We start from the raw sequence: 20,603 nt of genomic DNA on the forward strand, positions 1-20,603 counted from the left end.
CCATGCAGTATCCTCAGAAAAGAATTTAATCAAGCCGTGATATTCAGCGAGATAAACACATCATTTAGCCCCGTGTTGTGTAGTTTGAAAGCGCCACCAGAATAGAGAATGCGTGATGTATTGCTACTGCAATCATTCCGTTGATTTTCTCGCCTACGCAAAGTCTACACTTGACAAATAACAAAAATGCAAATATTGTTGTGCCGAGTAAGACATTAATATTGCCTAAGAAACTGATATCAAAATGTATGAGGAGATAGGTCACGGTATTACTGAAAATTCTGCTAAGCTGGGCAAACCACCGGTCTGCTTTCCCTGAGTTCGTTGTGAACGTGAAATCCTGCCAAGTATAGAAATCAAGGGAGTACGAAAAAAGTAATTTTAATTCTGTAAGAGAGCTTGATACGTAGAAAAATAAGTTAAATAATTTTTAAATACGTATTTCTAAAAAAAAAGTTACGATAATCTGCCATCGATGTCACTTGGTTTCTTTACAGACCCGTACTTTTGAAGGGCTAGTGCCGGTAGATATATTGTGCTATCGACTGGTCGGCTGTACAGCTCTCTACTCAGTGTATTAAAGGTAAGGAAAGACAGAAAGTTTTTAACGGACTGATTATATGTTTTGCTGATTGCATTTCGTGTTTGAGACATTTCTGACAGCTGATTATAGTCAGTTTAATTTTGAAAGAAAAAAAAATTGTCAGTTCGTCGTCTTATGCGAGTAAATAAAATGTATGACCCAAAATATCATGATCACTGAACAAACATGGCGTTTATCGCGGTTAAGAAACTGGAAAAAGACCGATTAATGAATGCACGCAAGAGGAAAACGATTTTATTTATTCTCTTATCCGTACCATTCTGTTTTTGCTTGGTATGATCACTTTTAGAGAGCCGCAACATATTTTTTTTTCTTTTTCTATCATTCTTCAACGAAAAGAATCTAGCTCGCCCAGAACTGAATCTTTGAGTGCTAATTTTTGTCTGGTAAATTTTGGATCGGCTTGTTCAAACCAAACTTAATAGCCCTTATAACCCACAATTTCTTCATTAATTCAACGCTGACACGTAACACTCGGTAATGATTTCTACCAACACTTTTCAAAAGTGTAGTATAGAGAATAGCTAGACATTTACCACGAAGTACTCTAACATTAAGGCATCATTCTATATGATCAGGATTCTATATATGTTAAAAACTAATGACGCCTTTTATTCACAAATTGTACGATTTTTACAGAGTAAGGATTACGAGAAGAGTTTATGACAGCACAACAACGTCAACATCGCGATTAGCTGTAATTTTATGTTTTTTGCTTGAAGATGGTGGCTGGCATTTGAGATTGATAGCCTTTTCCCATCGTAACTCATCCGGGTAAGTTCAGATGACAAATTACAACAATAATGAATATTTATATTTTACCAAAGCAATCGCCCTTATTTATACACAACTTAGAGTGTAACCAAAATGCGAACAACAGTTTGCCAAGCGCTGTCGCTGTGGTTTGAAAGAGATTCCTATTTAATTTATTTGTAAACGCAAGAAAAGGCTTTTCTGTGTCATACCCGTCAAATGCGAAACAACCCTGCCAGTGCTTTATGTTAATTTCGGACATACAGATTTTTCCATCTAGACACGTGGTCAATTGTTTATCCAACAATATGACTGTAGACTGTTAACGCGGTCTCCTCGCTGTTCATGGCGCACTAAGCTAATATTGATACCTTAATCCCTGGTAAACCCATTAATAAACGAGACACATATTTACGAATTACAACGTGACCGTATGAATGTTGTGTTCCAGAACATTTCATCATAGCACTCCCGCAACCAGTTTTCTGTACAGCGGTGTAAACAAGGATGGTATAGATTGCCATGATCTTATTTTTTTTCACTTTAGTGGCAAAAAAAAAAATGATTGTATTAAAAGCTACGAACACATCAAGAGGATTTATTTTCTCAGCCGTTTAACCGAAAAAGACAGAATAGGTATGATCAGGCCATGAACAACAGAGACTGAGCTCAGTCAGAACAATGGCGTTCCAAGTAATAAGGCCGGAGCCAAACACGTCACACACAGGCGGCAAGAACCAAATAAAGTATTGTTTCTTTGGGCAAGAAAACGCTTCACCGTATAAAGGTCTTCAAACTCAGAGCACAATCACAAGTTCAGGACACAATACATCACAAACAGACTTAGGGCTTAGCATAGCTTTCAAAACACCTACAGTTTATGGTTGGATCGTACGTATAACTGCCAAGCGATTCTCATTTCAGGTTCCCTGTCCGATTTTTTGTCTCTGAGCCTTTCTTGGAATCATACAAGGGCGACACGGCGAGACCATCAAGCAAATAGAAACTTTCGCTCGCTAGGAAATGCTCAGCCATTCCTCTTTGTTGTTTTCGATTTTGGCACACATGTCCTTTGTCCACTTCAACGCATGCGTTGACCGAAGAGAAAGAACCTGCGCACGCTCGGTAAAATTCCTCGACAGAAATAATTGCTCTTTTCAGGAAAAAGTTTGGAAAAGTTTGCCAAACTTTTCCAAACTGCCTATAAGATTCGTAAGCTCAGATTTAGTTTGGACTACGGAACTTTTCCTCGCAAAATTGTCTTTCTTTTTCCCTTTTAAACCATTCCCTTTGTTTGGAGACCAAGAATCCAGCTACGAATCGTGCCGCTAAAAGGTTTGTGACATTAGCGCTAGACAAATGGCGCATAACAACAGACCATTAAAGAAGACAAGCAGAAACTGAATTTTCGCATTTTTTAACACTTAGCCACACTTTAAAAGAACTTCCCTTGCTCGGTGGCATTAGCATCTATTTGTTTTAAAACGGATTCAAATTTTCTCAAAGACAGTTAATTGTAGTTCAATTGATTTCTCCGTTCCTCCGTTCTCTTTTGAAACACTAGTGAAAGTGTTTTAATAACAATCGCTGGCCCTTCAAGGTATTATATCGTCTGTGCTTATTTCATCAGTGATTCATAGCTTATTTCCCCTATTATTTGAGCACATGTTTTATAACAATCGCGAACAAACTGTCGAACTGATAGAATATAGGAGACATAAAATGTAAAACAAGAAAACTAGAACCTGTTCGTCTTCAGTGCTCATATTGAACGAATAACAAGCAAAACGTGTAAATAATTAAATAAATTTTGTGGTACACCAATAAACATTAATTTGAGGGAACCAGAAACCTGTCAGTTTACATACAGCTTAACTTCCAGCATAGAATTCATAACTAGTTCGGATTCAGAAGTGTCTTTTTGTGAAATTAAGTTTTGTGGACAGATATTCTAAGAGTGAATCATCAAGAATGATTCCATGAGTAATGATGACTGCTTCCGCTCAGGTGTTTTCTAATTTTAACGCTTAGCTAGAAAAACTTGTGTTACTAAGTGCATTCGTCATTCTGGAGCAAAAGATTTTGCATATTGAGCTGAAAACCTGTCACGTACTCTTCTAGTACGCTTGCGCACAATAAATATTGGGCAATCCTTTCTGTGTGACCGATGAGCCAGTTTTCACAAGAAAACCGGCTGTACCACACGGAAAATGTCATTGAAAGAACATTCTTGTCTCTTTTAGCTCAAACACTCTTTTTTCCGGAGAAAAATGGAAATATCGATGTTTTTTGGAGGCCTCAACAGAAAGGTAAGATAATTTTCTATTCCACTGTACCAATTTCACAGAATATTTTTTCGGTCAATGTCTGCCGAAGAGTATCAGACTACTCAATTCGATTTTTCCCGATTCCTTCTAAGTTTTGTTGTAGTTTAAAATCATATTGTAAAATATATTCTAGTTTTCTCGCTGCTTGAATCTTAGAGTTCGTCCATTTTATATTTTTTAGTTCGACTTAGTCCTCCGGGCTATATATTTGCCGCCGGCCTGCCGGAACGAAATGTAAATTATTCGGAACTCGGTAAGCTTGGTTTGCCGACTTAAGTAAAACCAAATTGACTTGCTAATTCTTCAAGCCAGCTTGACAACCAAGATCTAGTTTTGCATTGTAGCTAGCTTCCTTTCTAATGAACTTTGGCTGTCTCCATCGGGAGTACAGCTAATAAGTCGTCTCCTTAGTCTCAGAGCCAAAAGCAAAACCATCAGATTTATTCCAATAAGATTCACCGGTTTTGAAAAATAATCTGTTGTCCACTGTAAAAGACGTTATCAATGTTATTAGTTTTTACCTGGCGACAAAATAAACCATTGCTTTCTGCATTGAAAATTTCCCCGTCATGGGAGGGGAAAGTAGCCTGGTAATACTGACAGGGATGGATAGCTGAAACAACGGTCAGCTTTAGTTCACTATCCCCTCGGATGCTTTTCATCTCAAATTAATTGAAAGGAAACAGATGCAGTTCTTCCCCGTTGGTGTTGCTCCACCATTGGTTGAACATTTGACAGTCTGTCATTAGACCGTCAGCAGTGAACGGCTCGCTTTTGTTCTCGAGGCAAGCAGAATCTACGTGATGCTAGATTTGACGTCTGAATACCGAACCGAAATAGCCACCAATAAGAAAGCGGAAACTCGGTAACTAATTACAATTATTTATCAAATATTTTTATCGCAGTATTGTTTTGAAGGAGGCCCCGTAAAGCGGCAAATGCACCTGCTCTGACGGAGCTAAAAAATATGTATTTTTATGGCCAGAAAATTCCCCTTTCCCTTGAAATTAAATTTCGTTAACGCAGGAAAAATTTCCTCCGCAGAAATGTACATGAGAAAACGAAACGAACGGCATTCAAAAGAAAAATATCCACTCTTGACTGCTTACAAAAAATATTTATTCGTCGGCCTCGAGAAAATGTATTCCATTTTGTCGGTGAGTTTATTTACTATTTCCACCGCCATGGATTTCTGTTCCAATGAACTCGTGATAGCCACATTGAACTAAAGAGAGTGTATGGACGATCCAGCACAACATAGAATGATGCTTGGTCACAAATCCTTTGAAAATAAAATGGTTATTTGGTTTATTTTATCGCTGGAGTAAGGCCAGTGAATGTGGTTTTTATTTATTCTTTCCGCGCCACACCGCTTGGGGTTGAAACTACATTGCGAATTTTACTTCGGAAAGTCGTGTGTATTTCTTTACTCGTTGATTTACCGAGTGTTACTCTCTGATGAGCGCCACACGAAAAAAAAAAATGCTCGAGGGAGAAAAAATGAAATCAAAACTTTAAACCTGTCGCTTAGAAACAAGAAAGAAAGAGCGAGCAGTGCAAAATACATCACAAAATACGAGGTTGTAGAAGGCAGTGTCAAATAAATCGCCGGTTTCGTCGAAGGCCTTCGAAAAATCTGCTCGAATTTACAGAATAAATAGTCAAGGGTTTCACAGTGAATGTCCCTGGAGAAAATTCTCTTTATATTTACTCCAGGGATCTGGCGCCTGAATGTTATTTGAAAGATTTTCCTTGTCGATTTTTCAGTATTTTTAGTACGCATGGTCGATTGTGTTGTCATACAAAGCGCTCCTCTTTGCAACTTACTGTTCCCATCTAACACATAGTTTTTGAAACTTTTAGCAGGGAAAGTATATTAGAAGAGAAGCGTGCAGGCGTTTCCTTTACGGTTTTCTACCATTTATTTCATGTAACTTCGAGCTTCTTTTGGGGATTAAATTGGCAAGTGAGGGAAATGTTAAACACGTAAGGATATTTTGGAGCATGTTAGGAGATATTGCAACATTGGAAAGCAAACTTTTCAAGTCACCTTGTGCTAAATGCTGACCTTAATGTTTCCCAATCGTAGCAACTAATTCCATGAAGTGAACAGCCTTTATATCTTTGCTGCACTGTTGAAGGAGCTGTCTGTAATTTTAGCATACTGAGTTTGGATTTGCTGTGTGGCTTCTTCACAAGTGGCCCAGATATGCTCGTTGTCATAACTTAGCAGCTTATATTAGATAACAGTTTAATAAACTCTATGTTGTAAAAATATTTCTCCACATTTCTAGGTAGGAATAGCTGAGCGAGTTGTAGCTTCTACAATATGTGTTTCTTAGACTTTGGCCCTGGGTTTTGCAGTGTTGACACAACACAGCACAACTCGTATACATGTGGATAGTCTTGAGACTGCAACAATTGTTTAAGCAGCTATATACATGTCGACAATCTGTGAACAGCAAAGGTAGCACTCAAAGTTGTGGCACAGAAAATGTTCTGCAACTGAACTGACCAGAAGGGTATAGAATGTTGTATATGGTGGTGAAGTAACCCTCACGAGCACGTCGTTTGTTTCTTTGCAGGATAATTGCTGAGATCGCAAAAACGTAGTTTGTTTTTATCTGTATGCTCATAATATTTTGGCAATCCCTTGCAAGGTTTTAAAGTTAATTTTACTCTTTGTCATCCTCTTGCTAATGATGCAAGCCACTGTTGCAGGAAGAGGGAAGACTTTGTAGCCGGCAATACGGTGGTTTGGAATAGACGTTGTCTTCGCATGCAGTGCTTGGGTTAGCACGGTTTGAAAAAGCAAGCCGGTAATATTTACTCTTACAAAATCAAAACGGGCTGGAAGTGACATTATAAGAAGAAAGCTTAAAAGCCCTTCCTCAGTCGTTAAAAATCGATGGAACAGTGAGTTGCACTGTTGAGGTTTTTCCTTCCAGGGTCATGTGAGGGGGGATGAAATACAATCGACGCCATTTTAATAAGATGCGAAAAGCTTTGCTTAGTTCTGATCTGTAATCCAGTAACGAGACGAAAAACTAGTCCAGAATATAGAAATAAGAGAGAACAAAGGTTGTACGTAAACTAAGTCTACCAATATGGTCGCCATTTTGAGTTGGAGGAAACTAAAAGGATTTTTCAAGGTATGTTTTTTACAGAATCGTCTGACATTGTTACGAGCACATGACTATGGAAATAGCTGCGTATGAAATAATCCATAGCAAAACAATAAATTTCCCCGTACTCTTGCTTTCCCTTTATGTATCCAATAAAGCTTATATATCATTAGAAATCCTCTTTATCGAGGGAGAGCTAAACTTTTCCATCTTTTGCATGAGTTCCAAAGGGTAGTAGAAATTTTGTCATGCTGCATCAGGGTTAGGTTACAAAAAGATTAACGATTTTGTCATGGCCAGTTTACTTGACTAGTTCCCTATAGAAAATACCCTTACATTGCAAGAAATAATGCTCTAAGAACTCAATTGCGAAGTCGGCATTCTTTGAAGGAACTTCGTACCGCAGTACGATAGATTGTAAGGAAACACACTTGTATCGTTCGTGACACTTTATTCCAAACATGGAATTACTTTTACACGGATAAACACTCCTGCTTACAAGAACTTTCGCTGATGGTGCTTTCCTTTTCATGTATTTACAAGGCCTTAACTGGTAATGTTCACTCCTACGCAATGAGAAATCTCAAGTGTTCATTTGGTCTTCCGGGTTTGAATCGTTCAGGCCGCTCCTCGCATTCTGCACCATTTAAGGCGGTCCAAGATCAAATCTCGATCTTTAGACTCGTGTACTCGAGGCGCAAAAACCACAGCTCCAGATATCGGGTCTTCTCTGCATCACTTGGTATGCTTAGATCTTATGTAACTCGTAGAGGGGAAACGTTTGCGATTTTAGTATATTAGACAGAAAACTTGGTACTTTGTCAATTTCACTGCAAAGGTCTGGAAGTCTTCGCCAAAACAAGGTTTGCACGAGTTACCAAGTTGAAATGGAAAAGAACTTTCACTGAATATTTAGGGTAAAGAATCTCCTACGAGCTATAAGGCCTTTATAACTAGAAAGCGCTATTTACAAAATTGATCCAAGTTCTTTAGCTATTATATTTATCTTTTCCTTTTGAAATCGAATTTACCGAAATAGAGTCATGCGTAAGAAACATTCCTTAGAACGAAACTAAAAAATGGAATTAAATAACACCTTGTACGACCGGGGGTTCAACCCTACGAGTCAAAAACCTTTCTGTTTCGCGATAAAGGATCGCAACATAGATTGAAATCATACTTCGTTACGCTCAAGAGGCAGTATGGAATAAAACTTGCAGTGCCCGTTGGTTATGCTGCTTTTCTGGTCGATGATTCGCGATTAGAAGCAAAAGAAAGCACGAGATTCTCTGACACAGAGATGGAAAATATTAGAGATTAACCAAAGCATGTCTAAGTTGTGCTGCAGTAGCCTTTCGTCTGCTGCTGATCTTCTACACAATATCCAAGAACTTTGAACAAGAAGCACCGATGTATATTTGCTTGTAAGTAAGCCATAAACTAGATGATGGTTAGCGTTTCTGTACTACTTTAACCGGGCGCTGGGTTAGGCAGAGAACTAAACGTAAAGCACTGCCTCTGCAACTTTTTGTCCTCGTCAAATCATCACACGGAATGCAATAAACAAAGCAATGAAAACTGCTCTTGTTGCAATTCCAGCTTCTTCATTTCGCCTTCTCTTCTGCTGATAACTGAGTTCAACTTTATCCCCAATTTCGGCCAGCTGCTCTGCGACTTCAGACACGGCGAGGGAGTTGTTCAAGTCGCCATTAGGGGCAATGTGAGCCGGAGGCTGTTCGTATCGAGCGCCAGAGTTGTCTTTGCACATATTTTGAGCTCTTCTGAGAGTTATCAAGTCTTTCTGAGTACCAAACAACGTGTGTTTTTACTTGAATACTGTTCGAGTAAGTAGCACACCGTGTCACACGCCACTCCAAACACGTGGAAATGACTCACCGGCAAACCTTGTGATATAAGGGCTTGCAAAAATGTCACAAAGCCGGTATGCAGCGGCACAAGAAAATGATACCGAAGAATTCTCGCTTCAGAACGACTTCCCAGATTGGTCGCCGAAATCGACGAGACTGAAACTTTGCTCTGTTGCAATTTGCAAATCGAAAAACCGGCAATCTCGCGCGGTCGTCAAAATGTTGGCCAGCTATTCTGATGCTTCATCCATGCTAAATATTTTTCATTGCGTGTGTTTTGCTTACGTAATTATTCATCTGCTTGTTTGTGATTGGCTGCTCGGCGCTGGAAGGGGTCGATGATTGTAAGAGGCAGCGAGCGCGCACAGATATCACGAACTAGATTGGAGGGGAAATATTAATTGTAATGACCTTCACAAAGGGGATTTTGGAGGAATTTCCCAGTTCAAATATGGAAATTCCCGGTGAACACCGCGTACCTACTTGTGTACTGGTGTTTTGTTGTGGCAAAAACTTGCCGTGACAGTAGGTGCGACAATCAGGCGAGTTACAGGCATGCAAAGGAGCTGCTGTTTTACCCAATTGTCTAAGTATTAATGTTTTTTTGAAGTCGAATCTTCTCGAGTTGGTATTATTACGTTTTCCATTAGTATCTATCGTGGCTTTTGTTTCAGAAATGAAGAAACGCCCAACTCTAGCTCAATCAGTAATCACAACGAGACGGGAAGGGAAGCTAGAGTAACACCTCGAAATATGACAAGAGCGATGCAGATTTTCCGCGAGCGTGAATCAAATTCTAGAGTTGAGAAATGAAAAACACACGAGAGACGTCGTCCAAAAAGTGTCTTGTTTCACTGACGAGTGACACGTGCGTTTTTGCTGTTGTATCTATCCTGCTGAGAAGGCCACCGGCGAGTGCATCGTATTATATAACATGAATAATTCAAAGCACAATGCATGTGCAAACACGCTATTTCGCGCGTTTTCCTGCGAGGGAATATGTTCACTTCCCGGATGTAAGAAACAGGTTTTATGAAGGATAGGGAAAGCAAGCATCTCTTTGCAAACAAGAGCATTGACTCTTGTGCAATCTTCTTTCTTGTAATGCCTCAAACACTTAATATGTCTTGCAAGAGAGAGAAAATGCAAAATGAAAATTAATCGACCCCTCCAGGGACCCCTCAGGGGTAGTAAAACAACCTGATTTTTTGATTAGAGAGCAAACGCTAACAAAGTAATTGGACTGAGTTTTGGAATCATAACATTTAGCAAAAAGTCATGCTAGTCAAGGCCAAGAGATATTGGTAAATTCATTTGCATAGATACTGTTATTTCATAGGATTTTGATTAGCCATTTTCGATGCAGGCATTAACCACATGTATCTCTTATCGAGATAAAATTTGAAGAAAGCCAACTATAATATGTAATATTTGGTTTTGCTCTCGAGCTTTGCTAAGTAAGGGGCCTTTTTCTTATTTATCCAAAAACATGTGCTGAGTTATTCAGATTTTGTTTTCAATAACATATCTGAAAAGAAAAAATAAATAAACCTAAAAATATTATGAACTTTTCAGGCTATTTAAGTTTCACCGTTCACAAGTTAATTTAGCCCCTTCAAAGGAAAATATATTATCACATACTACAAACAAGCTTTGAAGGCCACATGAATCAATTCGTTCGTTTCATCTGTAATTTTCCTCGTTAATATTGTAAACTTAATCCCTCAATAGAGAGAAAAATTGGTCTTTTTGTCCTTAAATATTTTAATGGCCAATAACAATTTTATGAAAGCGTGCTCTTTTATATTCAAATACAAAGAAGTCTCGTGAACAATCCCACGAAATATCTAAACAATGCGGCTAACATGAAGGATCTTAACAGCTTTGTTCGTAAAAATACGCAAATTAAACCATTCTTTATAAATATTCCTGTGAAAAACATACATCAGAAATGTTTTCCGGTCTTTTGTCAGCGAGCCAAAATCTTCTGTTATCTTCCAATATAGAGAACTGTTCATTTATATAATTTATAAAATCTCATTGCTCGGTGCAGGTTTGCAAAATAATTCGTCCAATATTTTAAGAATTAAGTGCTATATCAAGATAATATTCCTCAACTGATGATTTGTTATATTATAGTCATTGGAAAAACACAAGAGGGGCTAGATGAATGATACTAGAACTCTTGTTGCTCCGAGAGTCTGAGGTTAGGATGTTTATGGTCAAGACTGCCAATAGAAACTAGAGGAACCAATCACATCCCAAAAAAGATGATGTGTCACGGACGCATTGCTTTCAGCTGGGTTTTCACCTGAGTTTAAACACAAAACATACTGTGCGCCTTTGTAACGTGCTAATAATTTATTTATTATTTAATCCACAGTGAACGCAAATACTTTTGCTGTTTAAAATCAATTAATAGTGTTATTCTACCCTGAGCTGTAGACAGACAGTTTTCATTACTGTGTAATCCCCCTGTAGGGCGCATGTCTAAATTATCACTGTAAAAAAAAACTGTGCTCCGTTTATTTCTGCCTTAACTGCTGTAATCAAGTAAAATTACGTCTTAAGGATCATGTTTATAATTAAATATTATTGTCAAAATATCAAGAGAAGACCTTCTCTTGCAAGATATGTTTTATCTAACTCCAAGCGAAAGCCATATGTATGTTTTTTTCTTTAATACCTGTAAAATGAAAAAAGAAATGAATCATTTTTTATGTCTCCCCATGACTCCCAAAACAGGTATTTAAATTAATTTACAGCAACAAATCAGTAGAACTCTTACTTGAGTATTATTAGAGGTTCATTTGCCTATATGGTCAGTAAAGAAGTCCAAGTACTTGAAATGCTTGTGGATTTGGCAGCTGTCCTTCAAAATAGAAAACAGTGAATGTCTTAATTTTATTCAACAGGAAATGGCGCATAAAGGAAACCTGATTAAGCCTCTCGTGGTTGTCAATCTTCCTAACAAGTTGAGCAAGCCAGAGTGTGGAGGTGTGAAAGAGGATGTACTGACATACACTGGTATTGACCATCAGAGTAAATGTTAACACCTTGAGCTCACAATGGAAGGAAGTACGCACATTCAACAACAGGTAATTCAAAGCTTTTTTGCTCTTTTGTTTGCAGTGTGGATATCCATCCATGCAATTATTTACCGTTGTTGTTTAGTAGCGTGTTTGTAGAGAAAGGTACTTGCTGCAAACTAATCGAAACACAGTTTGACTGTTGTTTAGTTCACTTAAAATGCACCAAAAAAGCATTTTTATAAAATGATAAATAGAAGAAAGTCTTGTAATATGATTAACCAGTTGCAATCAAAGAGGCAAATGTGTGTTTTGGAACTCAAGTAAATAGACAAAGTAAACAGGATTTTGTCTTAATATTTTATAAAATATTAACAGAGTTTCACTCAGTGGCTAATAAGATTAACTAAAAAGTGTGTCTTCTGCCAACCAATGCTTTAAGTGTTTATGAAAAAACTAGAAATAGCTGTGTGAGATTTCCAACAGCGTCCCTATGCCTTGCTCCACCGCAAAGAGAGTATTCCTTCATCCCTTGAATGGCTGCCGTGATAGTTCATGGTGGGCGAGTCCAGCCGTACAGCTGTTCGTCAGTCTCAGTGGTGACTGATCTGAAACTGCTCGATCTTGGGGGTTAATTTTACGAGTCACTTCTTCGTTACTTATGTTATAAAACAACACTTTCGCTGTTTCTTATTTTTCTGTTATTTTCTACAGGCTTGCTAAGAGGAAAATCATGTTGTTGCTGATGATTTACAGTGTAGTTAATGATATATTTAATGCCATCATTGACATGTTTTTTTTGTTTGTTTGTTTTTTTTTTTAAGAAAAAAAAAGGGAGAGAAATTGCCTGTGGCTGTAACGTAACCAGTGATCAGTAAACAATACTTATAGTCGTTCTAGAAACTGTTTTAAGCATAAAGAGTAAGTTAAAGTTAGTATTAACCAGTTGTGTACTATGTCAAAGTCTCGGCCTTCAATTGTGGAAAAATATGGCTCCCCAAGACGGACTGACAGACTAACAGGCTGAAAGACTAACAGACTGACAGACTGACAGACCGACTGGCTGACCATGACTGACTGTCTCCCTGCCTGATTGACTGATAGAAAGACAGACGATTTTACTATATTTCCCCAGTCTCGGACTTTAGTTCTTAATAAAGTTCAACCCCTATTAAACGGCCACCCTCGGGGAAATGTATATTGGCCGCTTAATGCGGGCTGGCCGTTTAATAGAGGTAAAAACAATAAACAAGCCCTCATCGGGACTTTGATTACTGGCCGCCTTATAGGTGTGGTCGTTTAATAGGTGACCGCTTAATAGGGGTTCGACTGTAGTAACAAGTGATCCTTCATCCCCATACACTTTTGCGTCTTTATTCGAAAGAATGACGACCATAGATAATGTTCCTTTGACATTTTAGTCACCTCCACTCAATGGTTTTGCCTCTATGCGATGGCAAATCAAATAAAGCCTTTCAACAGTCTATAAAGATACCCACTCTGACTTAAATACTTCCATATTGCTGCACCAACCTGGTTGCAACTCGTTACTAGTAGCATGTATGTCCCCTCTAATTTTATCAACTCACAGCGCTTTCACAGTCAGAAAAAACTTTTCTTTTGATCTCCGTAGTTTAAGTTTTACTTAAAAGTTGTTTTGTAAAACCTTAGGTTCTCCGCGGGTGGTTATCAACAGGAGACTTGGAACTCTGAACGACTTAACACGCAATGTTTTTCATTCATTTTATTAATAAAGACTCAATCACAATTTGGCTTATCAACTTGGTAGAAGTCCGAATGAACATTGAAGTAGCACATTGTGAAAATAAATGCTAAAACTGGCGCAAACTGGAGACTAGCAAGCTTCCTGTCTGGCATTGACGTGAGGGTTTGACTACGCTGCAGGGGATATGAAGTATTATGTTTGGTGAAAACTTAAGGTGATCTCATCAATCTCTTGACAAAAGCTTTTCTAAATTCAACGTAGCACCTTGTTATCTGAGATCAGCTTGCAAAATAAGCCCACACGCGACTAGGTTATCGTACGAGACGATCCATTCCGTAATGTCGCGTTATGCGCCCACGCAATGGTGCAGGCGCGAATTTCCTGCGCGTAAACAACGTGGTTAGCTCGCGACATTGGCATTGGCGTAAAACAAATTTATTTGCTTTCAAAAATAAATACGTGCAGAAAGTTGCCATTCTCTTATCACTGTTATTATTTTTACTTTAAGCGTTTTTACACCAAAATGCACGAAACCACCAAATCTTTTATATAAGTAACTTACAACTCTTTTTCAAACTCCCAAAGTAATTTTGCTTGCGTGTTTTTTCTGAAGGAGAAATCCCAAGTCATATTTAGCAATTGAACTACTTCAACGGAACGGACCACTAAGCCAAGGTCATGTCACTCTCTGAAGCCTCTTGAGTAAATATTTTTTAAATGTTCATATTTTATCTTCTGACCCAGTAAGCCCAGAAAAGAAACGTTGAATCCAAAAGTACGAATGAAGCACTCTCTATAGCATTCGAAAGGTGGACGAGAAGGTTATATCTTACAACTATTAAAAATATTGGAAAAACTATGAACTGTTTTTATGTAACATATATCGTCGCGTACGTGCCTGCAATTTAATTAGAAACCATCAATTGCCTTGACTTTGCGGTTTAACTTATTTTTATTACGTCAGTGGAAAGAAAAACAATTATTAATATTTTATTTTCAGCTCTGATTGGAGATCATAGAGACTCGTGGTACCTCATGAGGTCTATAAGCTTAATTAATCACGTGCTTTGTCAATCAGCGTAGCATTATATTGACTTTAAATCATTCGGGTTCCTCTTTGAACCCAGTTGAAATGAACCAAATCATAAAAATGTTAGAATTCTTGATAAACAACAAACATCGGCAAAGAACATTCACTGGTGACATTGTTTACTTCCTCGACGATGGTATAGCTTGTCCGTGACGTCATTTTACATTCTGTTCGTCAATTCGGGGAGCAGAGATGGCGCAGTGCTGAGAGCGCTTGCCTCCAACCAATGCGGCCCGGGTTCGATTCCGGCTCGGTGCCGCTTGTGGTTTGAGTTTGTTGTTGGTTCTCGTCTTGCTCCGAGGGTTTTTCTCCAGGCTCTCCGGTTTTCCTCCCTCTACAAAAACCAACATCTCCAAATTCTTATTCGCCCAGGGTAGAGGACCTGCATGAAAACCATCTAAGGTTGATGTGGCTTCCTCTCTAAATATCATAATTGAAATATTGCAATTTATTTATTTGTATGATTACTGTACTCTTGTCGCACCACGTGATCATAAAATCGTCAAGCGAGGTAATAAGCGACACGCACCACCTTAGCTTGTCGCAAATTAAGCATCGCTTAAACTCAAGAACGAATTCAGTAGCAAAACATTGAAGGGAACGGTTACAGTTTCCAAGGGTAAGTATTTTATCACCTAAATTGGAAATGGCGCTTAGCGCCTTAGAATTAAATTCATTCTCAAGTTGAACCCAGTTTATTATTTTAAACTTTTTTAGTGATTCACAATAACAAGTAATATGGAGTCTAATAACAAGTAACACGGAGTCTAATAACAAGTAATACGGAGTCCCAGTTAAAGTTAGATGGTAAATATAGCCATCGCTTATGAAATAGAATCACTTAACACACACACACATACACACACACACGTGCTTGCAGTCATAATCCGTGTGAGATCACGCACAACTTGAGAACATTGTATGTTATTCATCGTTTGTTTTCCGTATGAGCGGTATTTTATATAATTGGTAAATGGAGAATAAAAGTATTCCATAGGACACATGTCAAATCGATGCCGAGGGGTTTGGTTGATTGAGAAGGAGAAGACTTGTGTGAGAAAGACTGAGGCGAAGTGGTAAGCAAATTGAGCAGGTCATAGGTTTTCAATTTGTTTTTATATCACCAGAAAACTGTTAGAACGCGATCAAAACGCTGTTTTTCATTTCGTTGTTAACTTTATGTTGGTCTTCACCAAAACACAACAGTAACTACAACAACAACTATCTTCATTTGTACTCTCTCATATTATGATACTAAAGGCACAAAAATATCAATGTTAAAAATTAGAGTACTGGCTACCTGGAATAACCATAAGGGCTGGCGGAGCCAGGCAGCCAGTTGACATGAGTGTTAAAAGAAGATAAATTGCAGGTCAGCAAGACAACACAAATACGGAAAAAGGACATGATGTTATCAGTCAGTATCATATATGTAATCACGAAACTTTAAGATCAAACTTAGTTTTGCCTGCTAACAGTAAATCCTCAACTTAAAGAATGCCTCACGGCGATATTAGAAAAAGGCAAACGACGAACAATTGAAGCACGGATTAATTATTATTTTAAACCATAATATGCTTATGCTACCACATGTCCTTTTACATGCACACAAACTACCAGATCATAACATTAACTCATGAAAAATGAAAAGTACAACTGCCGTTAGTTTGGTTTCATTAAGTCGCAACTGACTGTGCTTTCATTCGTCGCAAATACAAATTTTTAGGAGGTTTTAAATCTTTAAATTTTCGGAGGCTGATTATTTTTTGAAATATATGCAATTAAGGATTCTGTTTATCCATACTCTGTTTTTATAAAAATACAAAAAGGGTACATCATAAAATAGAAATTTAGAACAAGTGAATCGAGTGAAAATTTAGTCGACAAGAAATTGATCATTGATAGCTCACTCGTTTTATTGTTTAATGTGAACTGATGTCTTTGCTTTGTGACTGAACGAACTGCAGACAACCACGATAGGATAGAAAAATAAACATGTCAAGAATATTCAAACAAAATGTCTGTTTATGGTTATCTCTTTGCCATATAAGGGAGTTTGTCACACTTATTGTTTAGGGTTGTTATTATGCAAATAAAAGTCGGTAAAGGCAAGTCTCTTTCTAAATTATCAAGTTCATTTTCGACATATCGGCTTACTTTCAAAAAAGGAGCAATATTGTTCCATTATTTTACTTTTAATTTTGCGAACGATTGGAAGAAATAATTTGGATCAAACCACATGTGTAGTATATATAGAGCTTCATCAATTGACGGGAATAGTGTCCCTTAGTTGGGTACTGTTTGTGGCAAAATAAAAACGATATTCGTCATCGGCGATGCTATCCTGTTATTTAGAAGATATCTAGATGTCATGGATCCAAGGAAATTCTTCAAAAGACTCGCTCGAGATCTTGGACTTCTAAAGACTGATTCAAGTACGCAGAAAAAATCTGAAAAAGTTTCTGAACCTGTGAATTTTGAACATCGTGTACATGTGGCTGTGGACGGGGACTCTGGTCGATTTGTTGGTCTACCACCGCAATGGAGACGAGTTGTTGGAAGAAAACCGGATCATGATGTTTCATATCCTGAAAATTCGCATTCAGTACCGAGAAGAAGCCTCACGCAAAGGAACCGCCAAATATTGGATGATAACGCGCTTGATCACACATTGTCACGAACGAACACTGGGAATTTCACAAGTTTCGCTACTTCTTTGGAAACCCCAAGATCGAGGGCAAGCGTTGCGGATAATCAAGATTTAATAATCGAAAGACTAAAACGTGAGTTAAGGGATTACAAAGCAAGAAATTCACACGCATTTGAAGAATCGACCGAAGATATGTTTGGAAATCTAAACAGGGTGCCACTAATGCAGTTTCCTCCTTTGGATGAAAATCGGTCGCATGTTACTCTTCCGATATTTTCAAACAATTTTCACGAATCTGAGGAACTGGTCGAGAATGCTTTACTCACAAACGAGCTCGGTTCAAAGAACAATGGAAATTATGCACAGACGACGAAGACTTTGCATTCACCTTCACCTACGAAGCATGCAAATGCAAATGGTAAAATTACAGCTCAGTCGCCAACCAAACTAAACGGGATCAAATCTAATGGAAATCCAAAAGCTTTAAGGAGATCTGAAAGCGAGGTTTGAGGGACAAAGCATATTTAAAGTGATGTTGTAAAACATACATTGTACATGGTAATCACAGCTGCAAATTTTGGCTACCTTTCCCGCCGCATTTTTGAATATTTACGTCGCTTAAATTTATCGTATGATGGCAAAAAAATATTTCTTGTCAAAAGCAAAACAATTTTTTTAAGGAAAGCAAGATACGCTACTAACTGTTTGCTTCGTTTTAGATAATATTTCATACAATGGGAATAAAAGATCCGTATACAATGCTTTTTGTAATTTTCAAAAAATTAAAGCGAAATAGTAAACATATGCAAATTTTCTTGTAGTCGTCACAATTTATTTTGTTTAAATAATTTTCAACAATGATTGATGTACAACGGCCGCTTATTAGAGGAAAAACTACAATCTAAAAATAAGCTTAGGCCTGGTTGAAAGAGAAAATAAATTTCATGCTTTACATCTGTAAATAATATATTACCGCTTTTATAATAAAATATTCTTAACGGCGGTGGACATTTTCAAAGCACGGAAACGTTAATCTCTAATTCTTTTGTTATTGTTCAAAACTTATTTCCATTTGCTAAAAAAAACTCAAATAGTAGGGGTTTAGTTGTATGGTTGTTACGATTGTTACGGAAAGATAACCTGCCGTTGCTGACTGAAATTTAACTCTGTAACTCACTTGCATGTCACTCAAGCCACAGAAAGCAGAAAACCGGACAGGACTTGAATCAAAAACATCAACGCAGTGCATCCTGGTTTATTCATCGTAGCTACGATGGTTTCAATCTCTGTAAGTTGTTTCTATCTTGTCACAAAGATCGCTAAAATCGCTGGAGAGCTTTAGCATTCACGTAGGATTGCAACAATGGCTGAGAACCTTTCTCCATCGATGGCTGCGATCAAACCAGCCTTCAGACATGTAGGTAACGCAAACTTTCATCCCATGTTAACTTTAAATATTTAAAAGAAGTAAAAAAAACGAAACAAAACAAAACAAAAACAAAAACAAACAAAATTACCTTACTCCAAAACTGAAAAGTAAATGGAAACATTTACTTGTATATTTCACAACATTAGTATAATAAATAATTCAAATTGAACTTAACATTGTTAAGAATCCCAATTGGCCGGAGGCAAACCAGTTGGCTATTTACAAGCGTGAGCTGCTTGGATTTGAACTCGGGGCTACCGAGAAACAAATCCAGGTAAAAGTCAGAGTGAGACTGGAACCCGGGACTGCTGGATTGCGAGTTTGACACGCCACGCTGCCTCCTAAAGTTGGTTAGAGTCCCCAGGACTGGAAAATATCCCGCGAGTTCCTGCAAATCGACCCAAAGTTGGGAAAGATCGCCCTGCGCCTAAGGCGGTCTTGGCTACATTTTCTCACTCTTAAGGTGAAGTGGGGCTATATTTTGGCCTAAAAGCTCCAAACCGAGCATTCACAAATTTTTCCTCTGTCCATTTCACTGAAAACCAAGGCCATCAAGAGTTACTTTCGAGTTCCCGGGACTGAAAAATATCCCGCAAGTTCCTGCAAATCGACCCAAAGTTGGGGAAAATCGCCCTTTGCGTAGGGCGGTCTCGGCTACCTTTTCTCACTCTTAAAGTAAAGTGGGGCTATATTTCGGCCTAGAAGGTGAAGCTCAAAACCGAGCGTTCAATATTTTTCCTCTGTCCATTTCACTGAAAATAAGGGCCATCGCAAGTTAGTTTAGAGTCCTCGGAACTGGAAAGCATCCCGCAAGCTCCTGGAAATCGACCCAAAGTTGGGGAAAATCGCCCTTCGCGTACGGCGGTCTCGGCTACCTTTTCCAACTCTTAAAGTTAAGTGGTGCTATAATTCGAACTAGAAGCTCGAAACCGAGCGATGAAATCTTTTTCATCTGTCCATTTCGCTAAAAACCAACGCAACCACGACTTAGTTTAGAGTCCCCGGGACTGGAAAATATCCCGCAAGTTCCTGGAAATCGACCCAAAGTTGCTGAAAATCGCCCTGCGCGTAGGGCGGTCTCGGCTACCTTTTCTCACTCTTAAAGTGAAGTGGGGCGATATTTCGGCCAAGAACCTCGAAACCGAGCGTTCAAATATTTTTCCTCTGTCCATTTTACTGAAAACCAAGGCCATCACGAATTAGTTTAGAGTCTCCGGGACTAGAAAGTGTCCCGCAAGTTCCTGGAAATCGATCCAAAGTTGGGAAAAATCGCCCTGCGCGTAGAGCGCTCTCGGTTACCTTTTCTCACCCTGAAAATAAAGTCGGCCTACACTTCCGACTAGAAGCTTGAAACCAAGCGTTCAAATATTTTTCCTGTGTCCATTTCACTGAAAACCAAGGTATCACGAGTTAGTTTAAAGTCCCCGGAAATGGAAAATATCCCGCAAGTTCCTGGAAATCGAACCAAAGTTGGGGAAAATCGTCCTGCGCGTAAGGTGGTCTCGCCTAAATTTTCTCACTCTTAAAGTAAAGTGGGGCTATATTTCGGTCTAGAAGCTCGAAACAGAGTGTTGAAATATTTTTCCTCTGTTCATTTCCCTGAAAACCAAGGCATCACTAGTTAGTTTACAGTCCCTGAGACTGGAAAATATCCCGTAAGTTCCTGGAAGTCGTCCCAAAGTTGGGGAAAATCGCCCTGCGCGTAGGGCGGTCTCGGCTACCTTTTCTCACTCTTAAAGTGACGTGGGGCTATATTTCGGCCTAGAAGCTCGAAACCTAGCGTTGAAATATTTTTCCCCTGTCCATTTCACCTAAAACCAAAGCCATCACGAGTTAGTTTCGAGTCCCCGGGACTGGAATATATCCCCCAAGTTCCGGGAAATCGAGCCAAAGTTGCTCAAAATCACGATTCGCTTAAGGCAGTCACGGCTACTCTTCCAGTCTTAAAATGAAGTGGGGCTATATTTCGGCCTAGAAGCTCGACACCGAGCGTGCGCTCCTT

At 38.6% G+C, this 20,603-nt stretch overlaps 1 protein-coding gene and 1 long non-coding RNA gene across 5 annotated transcripts; both read left to right on the plus strand.

Moving 5' to 3' along the window:
- The first annotated feature begins 218 nt into the window (after positions 1-218).
- On the plus strand, positions 219-13,554 carry LOC110065595 (uncharacterized). Of its 4 annotated transcripts, none has more exons than XR_016204555.1 (6): positions 219-389; positions 498-583; positions 1,244-1,378; positions 3,601-3,666; positions 11,593-11,775; positions 12,421-13,554. It is a non-coding gene; the product is annotated as an uncharacterized LOC110065595 (long non-coding RNA). The 4 variants fall into 4 exon arrangements; XR_016204554.1 differs by having other exon boundaries at positions 219-375; XR_016204556.1 differs by having other exon boundaries at positions 219-375; positions 1,327-1,378.
- Positions 13,555-15,147: 1,593 nt separating this feature from the next.
- Positions 15,148-18,174, plus strand: LOC149096703 (uncharacterized). The gene has a single exon (XM_089281160.1). The coding sequence runs from the start codon at positions 16,894-16,896 to the stop codon at positions 17,680-17,682; it is 789 nt and encodes a 262-aa protein (XP_089137286.1). The 5' UTR covers positions 15,148-16,893; the 3' UTR covers positions 17,683-18,174.
- The last annotated feature ends 2,429 nt before the right edge of the window (positions 18,175-20,603 follow it).

The sequence above is a fragment of the Orbicella faveolata genome, unplaced genomic scaffold (assembly GCF_042242905.1).
Source record: "Orbicella faveolata isolate gen_17 unplaced genomic scaffold, um_ofav_v1 contig_48, whole genome shotgun sequence".
Classification (NCBI taxonomy): domain Eukaryota; kingdom Metazoa; phylum Cnidaria; class Anthozoa; order Scleractinia; family Merulinidae; genus Orbicella; species Orbicella faveolata.